The sequence below is a fragment of the Sciurus vulgaris genome (genome assembly GCF_902686455.1).
Source record: "Sciurus vulgaris genome assembly, chromosome: 5".
Lineage (NCBI taxonomy): Eukaryota > Metazoa > Chordata > Mammalia > Rodentia > Sciuridae > Sciurus > Sciurus vulgaris.
This window is the reverse complement of record NC_136465.1, coordinates 128,173,423-128,192,246: the sequence shown is the minus strand read 5'-3', so window position 1 is coordinate 128,192,246 and position 18,824 is coordinate 128,173,423. Positions and strand designations below refer to the sequence as shown.

The 18,824-nt window shown below is 36.0% G+C and overlaps 1 protein-coding gene across 3 annotated transcripts in view; it reads right to left on the bottom strand.

The window, feature by feature from the left end:
• Positions 1 to 18,824, bottom strand: part of IRAK3 (interleukin 1 receptor associated kinase 3) — a 51,534-nt gene that overhangs the window by 14,328 nt on the left and 18,382 nt on the right. For all 3 annotated transcript variants that reach the window (XR_013763797.1, XM_079139685.1, XM_079139684.1), the window contains exons 3-8: positions 17,897 to 17,958; positions 17,228 to 17,282; positions 15,727 to 15,878; positions 11,044 to 11,108; positions 4,789 to 4,903; positions 3,768 to 3,886 (exon numbers count right to left, since the gene is read on the bottom strand). Coding sequence is in view for 2 of the 3 variants with exons in the window: in XM_079139685.1 (XP_078995811.1) it covers positions 3,768 to 3,886; positions 4,789 to 4,903; positions 11,044 to 11,108; positions 15,727 to 15,878; positions 17,228 to 17,282; positions 17,897 to 17,958 (568 nt within the window). In the remaining variant the exon portion in view is untranslated. The remainder of the gene's footprint in view (positions 1 to 3,767; positions 3,887 to 4,788; positions 4,904 to 11,043; positions 11,109 to 15,726; positions 15,879 to 17,227; positions 17,283 to 17,896; positions 17,959 to 18,824) is intronic.

The following is an 18,824-nucleotide window of genomic DNA, read 5'->3' as shown; positions in this document are numbered from 1 at the left end:
CTTGGGAAATCATTACCAATCAATCCAGGATGGAATGTGAGATAAAATTGATTTGTCATGGCTGCTCTAGTATACTGATTCTTTTTCGGATGAGGTAAATGAGGCCCACATGGTTACATAACTTGTTCTATGCAAAATAACTTAATGGCAGAACCAGGACTAAATCCTTGCCCTCCTATTTCCTTGTTAGTTGTTCTTTTGATTTACTGCAGTTGACTTAAAAAAAAAAAATAAAAAGAAACTATTCAGCTTCACGAATAAAAGAGTAAGAAACTGAACTGTTGATTACAAAGAATGATGAACTTTTATCTCTTTTGTTCTTTAACTGTATTTAGATGATTCCAGAGGCAAAATCAATTAAAGGGTGAGTCACAGGATTTTACCTCAATGAAAAAAAGAAGTTCTGATAATTAGAGCTAAGCTCAGATGGAGCAGGTGTGCTGGCCCCTCTAGGATGGCCATTGTCCAAACACAGGCTGGATGAATCACTTAAGAGGTAAAAGAGGCAAGTCTCAAATTCGGTGCAAATAAATACTGCTTAATGCCAGGCCCTGGGCCGTACTTTCTATATATTTCATCCTTATGACCATGGGAGGAGGTGCATAGTACCCAGACCCAGATGAGAAAGGAGACTGAGCCTCCGGGAATTAAGTGATTTGCCCAAGGTTACAATACTAAAAGGTAGTGGAATGGGGATTTGTATCAAGATCTGTGTGACCCCAAAGGCCATACATTATTTATTTATTTTGGTACTAGGGTTTGAACCTAAGAGCACTTTACCGCTCAACAGCATCACCCATTCTTTTGATTTTTTATTTCAAGACAAGGTCTTGCCAAGTTGCTAAGGGATTCCCTAAGATGATGAGGCTGACCTTGAACTTGGGTTCTCCCAGCTTCCGCTTTCTGGATGGCTAGGATTATAGGTATGCTCCATTATACCTGGCTCCAAAGGTCATCCTCTTAATCAGTGACAAGAGACAAGGTTAACAATGAGATCACTGGGGTGGCTGCTGAATAAAGGGGAAGAACAAAGAAAAGATGAGAAGAAGGTGTTTTTGGAAAACACACATGTTGGGACTTTTCCTAAGGGTCACTCTAGGGTGTGAAGGTGGCTGGAGGTGTCTCCCTACATGTATCTGAATTCCTCCTAATTCAAAAGTGGATCAGGGTAAAACTTGGTCAGGATTTAAGAGAATATGGGGTTATCATTCTCCTATCATGATTCCTGGATTTGGTAAGTAGAACACAATACAAAAACAGGCAGGTATAAGTTCAAAGAATTGGAAAGCAAGAAGTCAACTTGAGATCATCCTGGTTGATTCTGAATAAGCAAATGAGCCAACTGGGGTCAACCAATGTGAGGTAGGACTGGGCATGAACCCAGAGGCCCCTTGCTCTTCCAACAACATCATCTTCTCTCCTCACTGGTGACAATGTGGACACTATTTCATTTTGCTCACATGTTGAGTACCAAGCTGCTAAATAATGACTTTATAATCTTCATTTTTTTAAAGTTACTTTAAGAAAACTTCAAAGCCGTAAGCTTATCATGCTTTTGTAGAGGTAGAATTAATTATAGAGAATGACTGAGATGATAAACATTTCATTTTATAACTTAAGACTCTCTTGGAACTTCTACTTAGTTGGTTTAAGATAGAAAGATCTGATGCCAAATTATTTTTTTCTAATAAGCTTTATTTTCAATATAAGAGTACAGCATACTCTTTTGACATTTTTTTAAATCACAAAATGGAAGTAAAATATAATCCATAGTCTCTCAATCCAAAGTCTTGTTGATATTTTGTTATGTTTTATATTTAATCTTTTTAAAATAAATGAATTTGTAGTTCTACAAAGTTATAATTATCTTCAGTTTGTCTTTTTCCACTTAATCTCACCTTATACCCATTGTTCCATTTATTTCCTACTATTAATAACATTACTTAAGATTGTTAAATGATTTATAATAAAGTCTTCTGTGATCCATTAATCTGAAGTCCAAATACAGAAAAGAAAATACAGGTAAAAATAACTTCCATTTTCCACTCCTCCAGCAAAAGCACTGCTCTGACTTACTCATGGAAAAGGTCACTATTCAACGCAGATTTTAAGATGCCCTTTTTTAAGCCAATTATCAGGGATGCACAATAAAAATGGCATCCCTCCTAGAAGCTGTCTTTCCTTACAAAGATTTTAAAAATCAATTCAAGAAAGGCAGAAGAGGCAGGGATTTTAGACCTTCTTAAAAGCATTAGGTTATATACACAGAGGCCAAGACTCAGGGAAGTCCAGGTTTAGAGTAATGTGAAGGGGTCACTAGAAGAGTTACAGGAAGGTAACCTTGGCCAGCTCACATTTGGCCGGGACAGCGGGGGTCTGAATGTCATTACTATCTGACAGTGAATTGAATCTGTCTCATTCCAGTTCCCAGAGAACAAGTGTGCAAATCACCAAATGAGAGGGGGAAATCTATGGTTGGAATCTCCTACCAACCCTCCTTCAGGAAAGGGTTTGATGAACTCAGCCACACAAAGGAAACTTAATAAAATCAATGTATTACCATGTGGGATTTAAAATAAACTGATGCTTACTTTAAGTTCAACTAAAGAAAGAACAAATACAGCAAAATTTCAGATACTTATTCATTCAGTAAAACATATACTTGAGCACCTACTGTACCAGTGTTGTTTGCAATCTGGATGGAAGAGGGATTATTTTAGGTTGGGGATGACCACCACATCAGCCCATTGGAATCAATGCCAATGAGTGACTTCACTGGCCCCTGGGACTTTCACTGGCCCTCTCTGTCCAGGTTCTACAAGGGTACATCAATTTTGTGCTTACTCTAGGGAGTCACTAGCAGCTGATGAATTTCCACACTGTAACAGGAACAGACATCTGTGGGTAGTTCCCCTGCTGCTCCTTCAGGACTAAGTAAAAATCTAGAGTCTTTTCATGTGGAGTTCATTTCCAGAAAAACAAATAAGCAATCAGTTCTTCTGTTCAAATCAAAAGTACATGAAAAGCTTTCCCCGCCCCCCAAAATAGTAGGAAATGGTCCAAAAGAGGCAGCAGACTTCTCAATTCAGTCTCCCCTGATATTTAGCAAAGGTAATGTTTATGGATTTTTCTACAGGTTCAAGACGAAGGGCACACAGGAAAAATTAACCAGGGGGATTTTTGCTATAGGGTATATACCCTATCTAAGTGAGTCATTGTGACCACTGAAGAAGAAAGAAAAGAGACTCTGCTTCTAACTTTCTCATGTCTCAGAAATGAACACTAGGACTGCTACTTGGCCTGTCACATACTTATATATAAAGTCATGAGCAGCAGGTTCAGTGGGATGAGCAAGACATCAGAATTCAAGGACCAAGAATTTTAGTTGCTGTTTTCTATTGTTATCTTAGAAAGCCTTGTATAAGTTGCTTTATCTTTCCTTAAACCTCAGTTTAAAAAGGGGAGGGGGTTAGTCTAGGTTCATGACACATCCTACTATCAAGTAATATTAATAAAGTACACAGAATTGTTCATTAGGAATTCCCAAAGATAATATAAATTCTCTGTCAATATAAATGCAGCTTTTTTAACTCTGGTAGACACATTTTAATTTATAAAAATGTATGATTTTTCATACCTAGATGAGACTTCTTCATATACCTGAATATGTACCAGGAAAACTATAGTCAGAAAGAGTGTGAAGGATGACTCACCTGTAATGATGAAAGGGATTATGAGGGGTAACTTAAGGTTCTGGGGTCATTTACCTTGATATATTGCCACAGATGACTGAACATGGCTGGGTGTTGTGCAAGTACCCAACAGCTTTGGACACACCTATTAATATGCTGATTCGAATGTGCCAAGAGAGTGGGGCCGTGTTATCCTGAAAGACAACAAATAGCACTGGGTTTCATTGCACTTTCTGAGTACAAGTTATCTATGTATTCATGGCATGGAAGCGTGCCACAATAGAAGCTGGGGTGAGGGGGTAAATCAACATTGTGGTTTACTAGTCTTTTTTTAATTCCAGATGAGTTTCCTGTACTACCAATAATGGTTCCAGGTTTGTCTATAGATGATGGAAATGCCCAATAATGTTTACAACTAACTTAATCATAATATGGCTAGTGGTCTGGGGCTGAGGGTATAGCTCAATGGTAGAGCACCTGCCTAGTATGCATAAGGTCCTGGGTTGATCCCCATCATCACAAACAATGACAACAAAATGTGGCTAGAAAGATGATGCTGTTTAAAAGTTCATTAAATAGGATTTTGTTTGTGGCACAATAGCGTAGGTAATTGAGAAATCTGCTTTTATTCTCATCCTAACTAAAACTTAACCTATGTGGAATCAGTTTTTAGACTGAGCCTTCAAAAAAATGAGAAATCACAGCATTTATTTGACCTCTTTCTTTTTAAGGAGTTATTATCACTTTTATGTCTATCCTTTATATTGAAAAATATTTCATATAAAGTTATGCAAATTAAATTATCTGAGAAATAAGGGAATGTAAACTCACTCAGAGTATAGAATCAATAAAGAAGAAGGACCCAACAAATCTTTTGACTACCACATTGCACAAAACCCAGTACCTGGGGTGCTTATACAACCTTCCAGGAGTAATAATTGACTGGGGAGAAGCCTCCTCCTTCCTAGGGAAACCCATTGGTGGTGGTTCTTTCAGGTGCCCACATATGGCCTCCCAACTTCCTCAGAAGGCTATGGAAGCTAAACCCAGGCCTTAGGGGATCAGAGGACCAGGCAGAATGGCAGATGTGACTTACTACACACTGTAATCTGTCGAAAAGTGTTCCATTCCTCATATATGGATAAACCAGGCAGAACTTCTCAGTCTCTGTAAAATACGCAGCCAACTCCAGTATGTTCGGATGACGAAACCTTGAAACACAAGATTTTTAAAGCCATCAAACTGTTTGTTCAAAGAAGTGTGAGTAATATTCTTGGCAAGGGGAGTGGGGAATAGGACAAAAGCAGATAAATTCAGCCAAGAGAGAAGTCATTTCATTGAACACAAACTTGCTTTCTAAATTGGTCTGTGGAGTTCAACAAATTACTAAGTAACTCTATTTGATTGACTGTGAGCATGCAAGTAAAAATAAAATTTCAAAATATAAGACAGAGATTTTAAAACATAAAATTTCTTAAGATTTGAGATTTGGGGAATTTATAAAAAATAGATAACAATGATATTAATTTATTTTTACCTATATGAAACAAAATATGACTATTAAGTAGATAGGTAAAGATAACATAATTGGAATTGTTCATTGACTGATTTAACTATACAAGTGTAAGTAAAGTCACCCAAATATAGGAGTACAGAAGCCCATTTGACCAGCTATTGAGATCCATTAGGTCAGATGTTGAGTTACACAGACTAAAAGAGACAGCACCTGCTCCTCACAAAGCTTGTACTGTTATCAAAAACCCACAAAACAAGTAAAGTTCAAAGCGGAAAAATATATCATTCACTTAAAATAAAGGACTTCTATGTCCCCGTAGTATACATTTCTCAGGCTCCTTTCCTAATTTATTAGCTTACCAACAAAAATTCTATTCCTTGAGGTACGTATCATTGCTACAAAGAACACTGGAATCCAAGAAACCCTATCAAATATAAAACATGAAGCTTGCACACGTTGCAAACTCAGTTCAATTCAATCATTATCTGTTGAACACCTGCTATGTCCTAGGCATTGCTGGGGATATTAAAATAAATTAAGCAGCAAAAAATGGTTCTATTTATAAAGGCTTACTATTTGTTTCTTTAGTAAATAAACTCCTATAAACACACACACACACACACACGTATGTGTATGTGTATCTTGTATGTTCTTGTATGTGTCTACATACACATACACATAGGCTTTTAATTTTAAACATGTCAAAAACTTCTATGAGGACTGGGGATATAGCTCAGCTGGTAGAGTGCTTGCCTTGCAAGCAAAAGGCCCTGGGTTCAATCCCCAGCACCGCAAAAAAAAAAAAAAAAAAAAAAAACAAAACTTCTATGATACAAGGTCCCAATACCTATTATGGTTCAGATCAACCAAATCTATAAAATGAAAAGCAATGAACTGAAAAGAAATTGAGGAGATATATTTAGTGGCTTAAACAGTTGATCTATGCCACAAGTTGGCTGATTCTCCTGCAACTTAAAATTTAAAGAGAAAAATCTTTTGGATGGCAGCAGATGGCAGACATCAAATGGACACAGTTGGGGCCTGGTGTTCTGCTATCTTGCCTACAGAATAGAAATGACCATTTTCTTATTTTTAAGCGGGACCGATCAGGCAGAAATACAGATACTGCAGAAGTTAGCAAGGATGGAACCTGGAGACATCATGGAGCCTATGGGCTCATGCCACCCATCCTTTCTCTTCAAGTATTTCAATCCATAGGATTTAAGTTACATAGATCTCAAAGTCAGTAACTATGTTTTGAAATCCACTCAGCAAGCATCTCTGAATGCCTACTGCAGACAAAATGCTGAAAGTCACTCATAGCGTGGTAGAGCAGACAGGCTTGAGAGACAGATTTGATCTGGCCTCCAATCTCTCTGGTCTTGTGAACTTGGGCAAGTTATTTCATCGACCTGTACACTGTGAGATAAATTATTCTCTTCTTTCCCTTCCCTTAAGGAAGGAAAAGGAGGAGGAGGAGCAGCAGCAGCAGCAGCAGCAGAAGTCATATTCTAAGGAGTTTGTAAATCTGTGTAAGTAGATTTCTCAATATAAGACTTTATAAACTCCTTCAGCACTTGGCTTAGATATCACTTCTTCCAATAAGCCCCATTTGCTGCCCACCCCCAAGCTCCCATGTTCTCCTTCTCTGTATTTTCTCACATTATCACGTACTTTATTGAAACTGCCCATCTACTTATGAACTTGTCTTCTAGCCCCACTTCAGAGGGTAGAGTCTAAGAGAAGGCCTTCCTTAATAACATTTCCTTAGTAATATCTCAGTGTCTGAGAAGAGGGAGACTGAAGGTAATTTAGAAATAAATTGTACCTTGTAGAAAATCTAGGATTTTCCTGAGTTTTCTCTTCTTCAAAATGGGGATCATAGTAGAATTTATCTCATAGGATTATTGTGAGAATTGATGCATTAATACGTGTAAAGCACTTGGAATAGTTCCTAATACTAAGTAAATATTAGTGAAATGAATAATAATAATAGTACCCCATGAATATTAAACATCATAAAGTTAATCCTCCTAAGATAATTTTGGGATCCCAGTAAACACTAACAGGATTGTTTTAAAAGAAACAGACAAGTTGTAGCTCATGTGGAACATATCTCATCAGATAAACCAAGTGGATTAGATATATGAATGTGAGAAATCAAACTTTAAAGCATTAGGGAAAAAATGGGAGAATTATTTAATAACCTTTTAGTAAAGAAGGATTATGAAAAAAGAATCCATTAAAAAATAATAAGCTCAACCATTATAAAATCATTTCTACATGGCAAAAACTAGAATAAGCAAAGAAAAAATGGTATTTAAAATGATTTATGTCTAAAATGTGAAAATAGTCTAATTTTTTCCTACATATATATATTATTCCTTCAACCAATTAAGAGAAAAACTAATAACCTAATGTTTAAAATAGGCATAGGATATTATAAGATATCTTGTAGAAAAGGAGGTATATATATTTTAAAGATGGTTAATCTCACTCAGAAAAAGAAATTGAAACTACACTGAGTCCTCTCTCTCTAGAGAAGACTCAAATAAGATTATAAACCAGAGAGGATACATTGCAACTAATACCACAGAAACAAAAAGTATCATAAGAAAGGATGAACAGCATATGCCAACAAACTATAACTTAGAAGAAATGGATCAATTCCTAGAAACCTACAATGTACTAAGTCTGAACCATGAAGAAACAGAAAATCTGAACAGACTAATAATAATGATGTTGAGACTGATTGAGTTATCAAAATTCTACCCCCCTCCAAAAAAAAAAAAGGAAAAGAAAAAGAAAAGGAACAAGAGGGCTTCACAGGTGAATTCTATCAAGCATTTTAAGAGTGGGTGCCAAACCTCCTCAAACTCTTCCAAAAAACTGAAGAGGAAGAAACATTTACCAATTTGCTTTACTAGGACCAGTATTAATTATCCTCTTACCAAAGCCAGATGAGGACACTACCAGAACAGAGAATTATAAGGTCAAGCTCACTCGTCATCATAAATACCAAACTCCTCAACAAAATACTAGCAACCCAATTCAATAGAACATTAAAAGGCTCATATACTATGATCAAGTGCAGTTTATTCCTGGGATGCAAGAATGATTCAATATGTACAAATCAACAACCCCTTAGCAAACAGAAGGATGAAATTTGTATGATCGTTTCAATAGATACAAAAAAGCATTGAACGAAATTCAATATCCCTTCACAATAAAAACTTTCCATAAATGAGGGACCACAGGAATATACTTCAACATAATAAAGGCCATAAAGGACAAGCCCACAGCTAACATCACACTCAGTGGTTAAAAAGATGAAAGCTTCTTCTCTAAGATCAGGAACAAGACAAGGATGCCCACTCGTGTCACTTCGATTCAACCTGGTGCTGGAAATTCTATCTAGAGCAATTAGGCAAGAAAAACAAATTAGAAGTATCCAAATTGGCGAAGAGGACATTATATTGGCTATTTGCAGATGACATGATCTTATATATAGGAAACCCTAAAGAGTTCACTAAAAAATCTGTTAGAATTAATAAACAAATTCACCAAATTTTCCTGATACAAAATCAACATATGAAAAAGTCATGCTTCTATACAATAACAATAAACTATCTGAAATAGAAATTAATAAAATCATCCCATTTATAATACTATCAAAAAGAATAAAATACTTAGGAATCAATTTAACCAAGGAGGGAAAAAATTTATACAATGAAAACTGTAAGATATTGATTAAAAAAAATAGACACAGTAAATAGAAAGATATCACATGCACATGAATTGGAAGAATTGTTAAAATACGTATACTACCCAAAGTGATCGACAGATTCAATGTAATCTCTATCAAAATTCCAATGACTTTTTTACAGAAATAGAGAAAACAATTCTAAAATTCATATGAAACCATGAAAGACCCCTGTAAAGTCATTTTGAGAAAGAACAAACAAAGCTGAAGGCATTCACTCCCTGATTTTAAATTGTATTACTAAGCAGTAGCTATCAAAACAGTATGTACTATTTTAGAATAGAACAGAGTCCACAAATAAACCTATATACAAATGTGGTCAAACAATCTTTGACAAGGGTGCTGTTATGGTCTAAGATATAGCGTTCTCCAAAAGCTCATGTGTGAGACAATGCAAGAAAGTTCCGAGGTGAAATGATTGGGTTTTTAAAGTCTTTTGTGTTAATCCACTTGAATGGATTGACTGAACAGTGACTGTCGGTATGGTTGAAGGTAGTTGGTCATTGTGCGTATGCCTTTAGGGTATATATTTGGCTAAGCTTAGTCTCTGCTTCCTGGTGCCACCTTCTGAGCTGAGGAAACTCTGACCCATTTTTCTGCCATGATGTTCTTTGCCTCACCTTTAGCCCTGAGGAATGGAGCTGGCTGTCTATAGACTGAGACTTCTGAAACCATGAGCCCCAAAATAAACTTTTCCTCCTCTTATTGTTCTCATCAGGTCTTTTGGTCATGGCAGTGAAAAAGCTGACTAAAACAAGGGGGTAAGAAAAGTCTTTTTAATTAATGGTATTAGGAAAATTGGATGTTCACTAATAAAATAATGAAGTTGGATTTGTTAGACATCATACACAAAAGCAATTAAAAATGTACTAAAGACTGAAACCATAAAGCTCCCAGAAACAAGTACAGGAAAAAAAAAATCTCTTTGACACAGTCTTACCAATCTTTTATGTTTTAATATGACATAAAAAGCACAGGCTTTCCTGTTGCAACATTATTTTTGAATAATAAAAGAGTAGAAAAAAAACTAAAATCTCTCAACAGGAGAGAGGAACAGTTACAGCACAGAACATGAAAATGAACAATGTGCTTACGCTATCTTTCATGTAAAAGAAGAGAAATAAAACAAAATGTGTGTTTGCCTGTGCATAAAATATCTGCCATACGCAAGAAACTGATAACACTGTTGTCTTGGGAAAATCAGCTGGGTTGTGGTGGAAAAGCTTTTCTTGGATGGCCCTTTTGTATTTTTTAGAATTCTGAAATGTCTGAATGTAATTTTCATGAGCAAATAAAGGAAACCTAAATGTAAAAATCTACTACTGCGATTTTGATTACAATTCTTTATTAACTAAATGGTATCTATTAAGTTTTAATGATCAGCCTCTAATATTTTGATTTCTGGTCCTGGGTATAAAAGGGAGAGAATTCAGCATAACATCTTACTTTCCACCTGCCCTTCCGCCCCTCACTTTACATATCTATCCAGAAAACATCTGAAAAGGGCCATTTCTGTTTGTAAGGGGTAATGAGTGAGCTCTACAGGGGTAGGGGCCTCCAATGAGGATGCACAGCTGCAGATATGAATATAGAGGACAATGAAGTCATTTAAATTTGTCTCCAAGGATTCTCGATTCATGAATGAATTCCCAGAAAATAATATGCACATCAAAAGCCCTTGATTTCTTTGTCTGAAACTCTTTCTGAAGACAGTTATACTGATGAAACAGTTTTTAGCCTGGAATGTCTTTAAGGAAGGGGAATAGAGTGACATATACACAGTTCTAATGTTTAGGGAATTACTATTCAGGCATGTTAGTCACACACGATTTAACTCACTTTCTTGTGACAGTTTCTTGTTCAAATATGTTCAAGTGAATTATGTAAATGGTCTATTTTTAAATGTATTTTAAGAAATGTACTGAAGCAGATGTCGAAAACTTCAGACTGTTGGAACATCCAACCCACATTAATTAAAAGCCAACCATGTCATGCACTATGCTGTAAATCAAAGATGAACAGAGATGAAACCCAGACACGAAGAGGGGGGATTCCAGACAAAATATACTCACAGTAGTAAAACTTCAAGCTCAGATAAAAATCTCTTCCAGTATTTCTTAAATTCCATTTTTCTCTCCTAAATATCATATAGAAAAAGATAAAAAAAATTAAGAAAAAGAGTCTATTTCTGGGATTCTTAACCCAGAGTCTACAGTTTCCCTGAAATTAGATCAACTTATTATAAATGCATTTGAATAATTTTCTGAGGAGAGGATCCTTAATTTTCATTAACTTCTCAAGAATCTATTAACCCTAAAACAGATTTAGATCCACTGCTCTTGAATTAAGTTTTTCATGTGATATATCATGTTGTCAAATTTTATGTTCAAACTCTTTGGAACCCTATTTTCACATATTTAAATAAATTCAAAAGTATTATATGCATTCAAGGAAAATCCCATGACAGAAACTTCTCATTTGATCTCACAAAGAATTCAATTTATGTCATCTGTATATCCTGCAAGTGGTCACTAATTTGACATCTATGAATTTGGTCACTTGGATAAATCAACTCATATTTACCTTTGCCACACTTTTGAAGAGATGAGCCTACTAAGCAAATCGAAGTGTGAATTTGTACTACAACAAGCTTCAGAAGCTAGCCCAGAACCTGATACATGAATAAGTGAATACTGAAAAAATTAATAAATTCAATAATCTTGTACAGAGCACCTACTCTGTACCTGGCACTATTCTTGATGCCTTCAAACATGGTATGTTGCTGCATGTCCCTTGATCTCAGGTTCCTAAATTCTATCATGAAAGAGTGAAATATACTTCTAGGTTGCACCAACCCAAGATTCTCATTTGCAAACTACTAAAGAGGGTAGAATTTTTAGAGCTCTGTTCTCAGAAATAAAAAGATAAATCCAATAGAATTTCTGGAAGCTATTTTCCAAGTTAAATCAGAAATAATAAACCAGGTTAAGAAATCACTGCCAAGAACTATATTATCAAAGTTTATGTTTTACTAGTCAACTGTCCTGAGTGTCAAGTAGATTTGGTCTGGGGCCCATCCCTACAACTTGCTATTTGTGACTTTCTGTTCAATCACTGAATCTCTCTAAAGTCATAATTTTCTTAATCTGAGAAATGAATTTTTCTGTGTTTCTGCTAATATAGCACTCACTTTGCTGCTTCCAGTTTGGGTTATGCACAAAAATCTTCAGCTATACTGGAAGATGCTGACAAATGCTGAATCTAGTGCTGGGTTCCTGCCTGGATCTGCTCAATCAAAATCACCACTATAAGATGATTAATAGGTGATAATATGCACATGAAAGTTTAAAAAGCACAGATCTAATATGTACAATTCCTACTTCAGGACTCTATGAAAGGTTATTGAAGGCAATGTCTCAGTGTTACAAAACTACATTTGTTCAAAAAATGTTCTGTGGCTAAGGCTTCATTAAGTGTTCTCACTATTCCTCATAAGTGTGGTGGTGGGGCTGGTTGGTTGGCTTTGGGTTAGAGAAGCAAGTGGAGACAAAAGTAGAACGCAAAAAGTCCCACTATACTTCCATTTACCACCTTAAGAGGGAGTTCAAATATAGGATAGGACCAGGGACAGAAGGAGTTTGTACAGTCCTTTGCAGTCTCTAGATCTTTTTACTCCTAGTATTTAGCAACTAAGTTCTTGAAAAGGGCATATGGGTTTCATTCAATTCTTCCAACAAACATTTATTGATCAACTATTATGGACCAGTCCCTGTAATAAGGCACTAAAGCCAGTTTGTCCACTGGGAGAAGCAGATGAAGAAATCAGTACAAAATAATGGAATGAAACTGTGGGGGAGTCACCAAAACCACACAAGAGTGATAAGAGGCAATGAAGGAAAAATAGTTGTTTTGGAGACAAGAAAGGATGGAGATCTATGAGCAATGGCATCCTATTCTAAAGTCAAACTAAGGGAAAGGAAACTCCCCAAACAGCTGCAGAGAGAAGACTGGAAAGGTCATTTGGGGAGGTGGATCCTGGGGCTCAGTCACAAGAGAGTGTACAAATAGAGCCAGGGCCAATGATGCATTGGCACTAAAAAACAGACTTCATTAGAACATCTACATTGTATTTGTTGAATGGTTTTACCAGTATAATTTGTTTATTAGACTGTTCATCTTTACAGGACTTTTGAGATGTCTATGTAGCATTAGTGGCCCAAGATGCAATTTGAGGAAATGAAGAAAAAAAGTTAATAATTTTTAAAGGCTCTGTTAGGTAAGCTACAAACCAGAAACTACTTCAGATCGACCTCCCTGCACCCCAACCTCCCAGTCCTACCAGTGATCACTAGATCCATTTCATCTCATCTCTTAGCCATACCTTCTCACCTTCCACAATGACTTAGCCTGGGATACGGCAGTGGTTCTCAACACCAGTTGCACATTTGTACCACCTGGGGACCTTTTAAAACACACTAATGCCTGCCACCACCCATTCTGACTTAACCAGTTGCTATTGGGCTTGTTTTATAAAAGCCCCCTAGGTGATTCTAAAATGAAATCAAGTTGGGAACACTGGTTTAAGCACCATAGATTTCTTAGTTTACACATCTGAAATATCCCTCTACCAAGTCTTTTTTCCTTCAGTCTAGTTGTTGTCATCTTTCCCCAGGTCCCAGGTCAACTTACAATCCATCATCTACCCTGTAATCAAAGTTATATTTCAAAACCCTAATCTAAGCCTTTCACTCTTCTACTTAAAAATCATCTATGTGTTAAGTAGTAGCTAGCAATAAACAGTGAAATGCATGACAAGGTCACAAGTTTAAATTACCTTAGGGTCTTCTTTAAACTACTTTCAGAGTAGGTGGGAAAGCAAAGGGTGGTAGTTAATTTTTTAGAAAACAAACATAAGCAAAGGAACTAATGGGAAAATCCATCAAAATGAAAGGATTAATGGGACTCACTCTTTCATTAATTTTTTTTAGTTGTAGATGGACACAATACCTTTATTTTATTTATTCATTTTTATGTAGTGCTGAGAATCAAACCCAGTGCCTCACACATGCTAGGCAGGTACTCTACCACTGAGCCACAACCCCAGTTTCGGGACTAACTCTTGACAGTATCCACTAATGCTGATGTGAAGCTAGGAATTATGGCTATAGGTGTCTCCATTTGTCTGGGAAGGAAGATTCCTTTAGTAGCTCAGGTGCACTAAGGTAACTTCTGACCAGCTGTTGACCCCAGCCAACATTAACATGGGATTGACTTATAGATGAAGCCCCCCAAAATAGGATGGCCCAATGACAGTTCTGGGGAGGAACAAGGAAGGTAAAAAATTCTACCACCCAACGCGGTGAAGGAGAAGGAGTTGAATATCTGATTGGCAAAGAATACAGAAGGTGGACCCCAGTTCTCCTGGTAAACATCAAACAGTAACATATTTGGAGACAGTGTTGTCTCCTTTGCTGTTCTCTGCTAGGAGATGGCGCATGCTCTCTGCTTAAGCCTCACTTTGCTTTTACTTTTACTTTCACCTCACTTTCACTTACAGTAAAGTTCTCTTGCATGGCTTTTTGTGTCTGCCTTTAAATTTTCTTTTGTTGGAACACAAGAACTGAGTTTTGGAGTTTCAGCTCCCTGCTTCCCTGTGACTCATGCACTTCACCTATTTTCATATCATCATCTTTTGCCACTTCCTTTCCACCCCTACACTCCATGCCACCAAATGAAGTGTAAGGTACACATGCTTGCATATAGATACCTCCAGACCTCAGCATCTATTTAGTCTACCTAGAATCTACTTCCCCTCCTTTACTGCCTGCTAAAATTCTACTCATCCTTCAAAATCCAGCTGAAAGGACATTGCCTTTCACCTACTTTTCCATTAATTTTTAAGAACTGTTTGTTGAGGTGGTTACCTGTGTCCAATACTCTGCTGGCTGCCAGATGCACCCCTCCTTTGGGTGGAGAGATACTACCTTTTATGTGCCCCTAGGATCTTTTATACAAATCCCTGTTAAAGTACTTCTTTCAGAACAGTTTCATTCTTTTATTGAGCTGATTATCTCCCCCCAAAATACTGTGAACACCTTGAGAACAAAAGGAAGCCTTACTCATCTCTATATTCTCAGATTTCCAGGCCAAAATGGAGTTTAGTAAATGTTTCCTGCTGACGGACCAACAGTGAAAAGAATGAAGATCAGCTCTTTTGTGTGTCTGCGTAGATACTTACCACTTATTGACTTACAAGTTTGACTTGCTAATTCCCTCTCTACTTTACTGGCTGCAGTCACTCCACTGTGTTCTAACCTACTCTGATCATTGGTTGATAGCTCCTACTTCAAGTCTCCTCTTTTCCACCCTCCTGAACTATAAAAAATAATCTATAAAGTTGCACTGAATGGTCATCTGTGGCACTGAAGTTGCCTGGAGACTATGCTGCTCATCCTCAGCAGACTGGCACAACCTGATCCTCTTGAGCAAAGTCCCAGAGGCCCTACAAGGCTTTTCAGAGAAGTTTTTCTCATGCAATATATCTGGGGATATGATTTAACTTCCACATTCCTGAAAGACAGGCATTCATTTCTCAGTCATTTCTCCAGTCACCCGAGCTCATATATCTTATTTCCATTTATGAAATTTTATTTTCAATTACACCTTCTTTACTGTTGATGAAAATGACACATTCTAATATGAAATATGAGAGAATAAATGGAATCAACATCCTGTGGTAGTAATTCTTTTCATACCTGTTTAAATAATTTAACAACGTATGTTCGGTTTTGAATCTCCACTCTGTATACCTCAAAAATATCTCCTTCCCCAATCAGGAAGTCTTTGTGGAAATGTTTGGTTCCTTCTATGATATTCTGGAAGCTGATGGAGGATTCGAGCAATATTCCTTAGGAAGGAGAGTAGAGAGGGAGAAGATAAACCACCTTTTCTCTTTTTAAAGAGTCAATGTTGCCATCTCAGAAACAAAGTAGAGCCCAGGAGAAGGTCAGTAGAGGAGGCCCAGGAACCCAAACTAAAGCCTACACTGGCTTGGGTCTGGATTTCATCATCCCACCGAGTGAATGGCACTTTAGATATTTGAAAACTAGTATAGTGATTTTGTCACCTCTCTAAAGAAATTGGCCAAACAGTTTAGTTGGGGAAAATTTTCCAAGATTCTATTTCCTCCCCCTTAGGTCAATGTATTGCAGTTGAGCCATTATGAACCAAAACCCTCTAAGAAACTCTGGAAGCGGAACTCTTCATATAACTAAACAATATTCTTCAAACATGACTGATAGAGATATTTTTCATGAACCCCTAAATGCCTAACTTATTTCCTCAGAACAAATTAGGAGGATGCTTCAGCTTTTTTCCCCATTTTTTTTATTGGTGCATTACAGTTATACATAATGATGGGATTTGTTGTTACATATTCATATGTGCATAAAATATAACAATATAATTTGGTTAATATCACGCCCCAACACTTCTCATCCCTCCCCAAAAAGCTTTGGCTTTTTGAAAAATCACCCAAAGGAAAGATAGGAAGAAAACACTTAAAAGTAATAAAAAAAAAAAAAAAAAAGCTTGGCTAAATCCTTCAGAGCCAAATCTTGGCTATAGTTCCTCAGTTACTACAAAATATTCTCTAAAGATACTTAAAGTTGATGTAGATTTTATTGTTAAAAGACCAAAATCTTATTTAACTTTCGTAATTCTCTTTTGAACCAGAAAAGCATCAGATGTAGGCAAAGGCAGGCTTAAGTAGTCTTCCCTAGTGGGACTAAATTATTCTCCTACTAATAAAATAGGAGAGTTAATATGGAAAATAACTGAATTTTCATACTGACCTTCAACATTGCTTTATAAACACCTCCAAAGATCTTTGCAATTGCTATGAAAATTTCTAAAGCAGTACAAAACTCATTTTTAAAATGTTTTTAAATGTTTTATTATGGCACATAAAAATGGAAATTTTTATTAACAAAGAAAAGTTCCTCTGTATGAAGAGACCACAATTGTGTTTTTCATTAGCCAATGGATTCTTAAAATACATGTCACTTATTAGAATTATAAATGTCAATCAAAATGAAGCTATTTTGATAACTATGAAAGTTTTGTACTGAATCTGAATACAAGGTCTTTAGTGGGTATTTCCCCTTCTAAACTCATTTATGTAAAAGGATGATTTTTATAAAGGAAAGTTGTTTATTTGTGTGTGGGGGGGTTGTTTCTTTGTTTTTTTGTTTTTACCTTTTCCATTATGTTCAGGAATACAAACATCATCCACCGTGACATTGACTGTTCCCTAAAAGAAAGAATGCATACTAGAGTAATTCCATCTCATAAGTCTAGGGAGAACAGAGCTTCAGCAGAAATCCAAAGCTCCCTAGGAACCTATACAGTTCAATAGAATGAAATATAATTTTTTAAAAACTAATAAGAGCAAAATTATTTTACTTTATTCAATGACATTCATTGCCATATATACTTAAAGTCTCCATATCAGCTATAGAAACTCAAGAATCTGCCATAGTCAGTTATAGTCAATTTAAAGTGACTTCTAATGCTAGAGTACTGCTCATTTACACTAATAAAAACTCACAGCAACATACAAAACACCAACTAGAAAAGGAAAATTAAAAGTTAAGTCAAATGCCGAACTCATACTACCATCAGTAGTTCTAAATCTCAGCTCTGACAGACCACAGATAGGCAAAAGCTCTTATTCTGCAAATATTTACAAATCTCTAACTTCCTGAATCTTCAACTAAATAAATGATAATGAGAGAACTCAGGCATTTCTGTTTTTAAAAAAGTGCCTGCATAGCCAGCATTTTTCTGTCGGAGAATTTCATTTCTTATGCTCAACTATATATGCAATGGAGTTCAAAGGTCATTTTCTAAGCACACATGATCTACCTTGGATATGTTTGGAAATCCATGCTCCTGATGACTCTGCTCTAAAGGATTCAAGCCTGCCCCTGAAAGAGAAATAAAGGGAGTTAGATACAAAAAGTTTTACATCCCTAATATGATTTTTTTCCCTTTCTGAGACTGAAAACAAATATTTTGCTAGTAATGTACATTTTTAAAGTTCAATTTCATTCAAATGGAAGGTTATAAATTTACAAATGTGAAATAGCTTTCTATATGAAAAAATATTATACACAAGCTAATTTTCTTCACTTGAAACATGAATGGCTACTTTAAATTATTGTTAGACATCATTAAAAATATTAAAGTACAAAGTAGAAAATTAAAGGAAAAAATGTAACATTGTAACCAGCTTTTTGCACATATAGTTTAAATTTTTATAGTTATGAGATTGCATCTTCCTGGGTTAGTTTATCTTTTATATTATTTTGTGCCAAAAAGGATTAGAGTTGGTGGTCACAGTGGCAGTGTGTGTGTGTGTGTGTGTGTGTGTGTGTGTGTGTCAAATACCAATACTCACTACTCCTTCCCAAATACAGAATGTAATTTTGGTCTCATAGTTTGGTCTAAACTGAGATAATCTTTGTAGCTTCCTACAAAAGGTTAAAATACTGCTGAATTTTCCTGTCATTTCTAATATTTTGATTCAGGCTTTGGACAATTTTTATTTTACCTTCTAGTTTTGCTTAGATTGTGTTCCAGTGTTTCTTAAATTATTTTGTTTATAAAACCAGCACCAAAACATAGTCAATTAATAACACACCTCTTTGAACTACACTAAAAATCAGCTAGACCTAATTGACATCTATAGAACATTGTATCCAAAAATAGAATACACAAATACTCCTCCAGTGCACATTGAACATTCTCTAGAACAAACCAGAAGTGATCCTTGAAACATTTGGAAGTTATG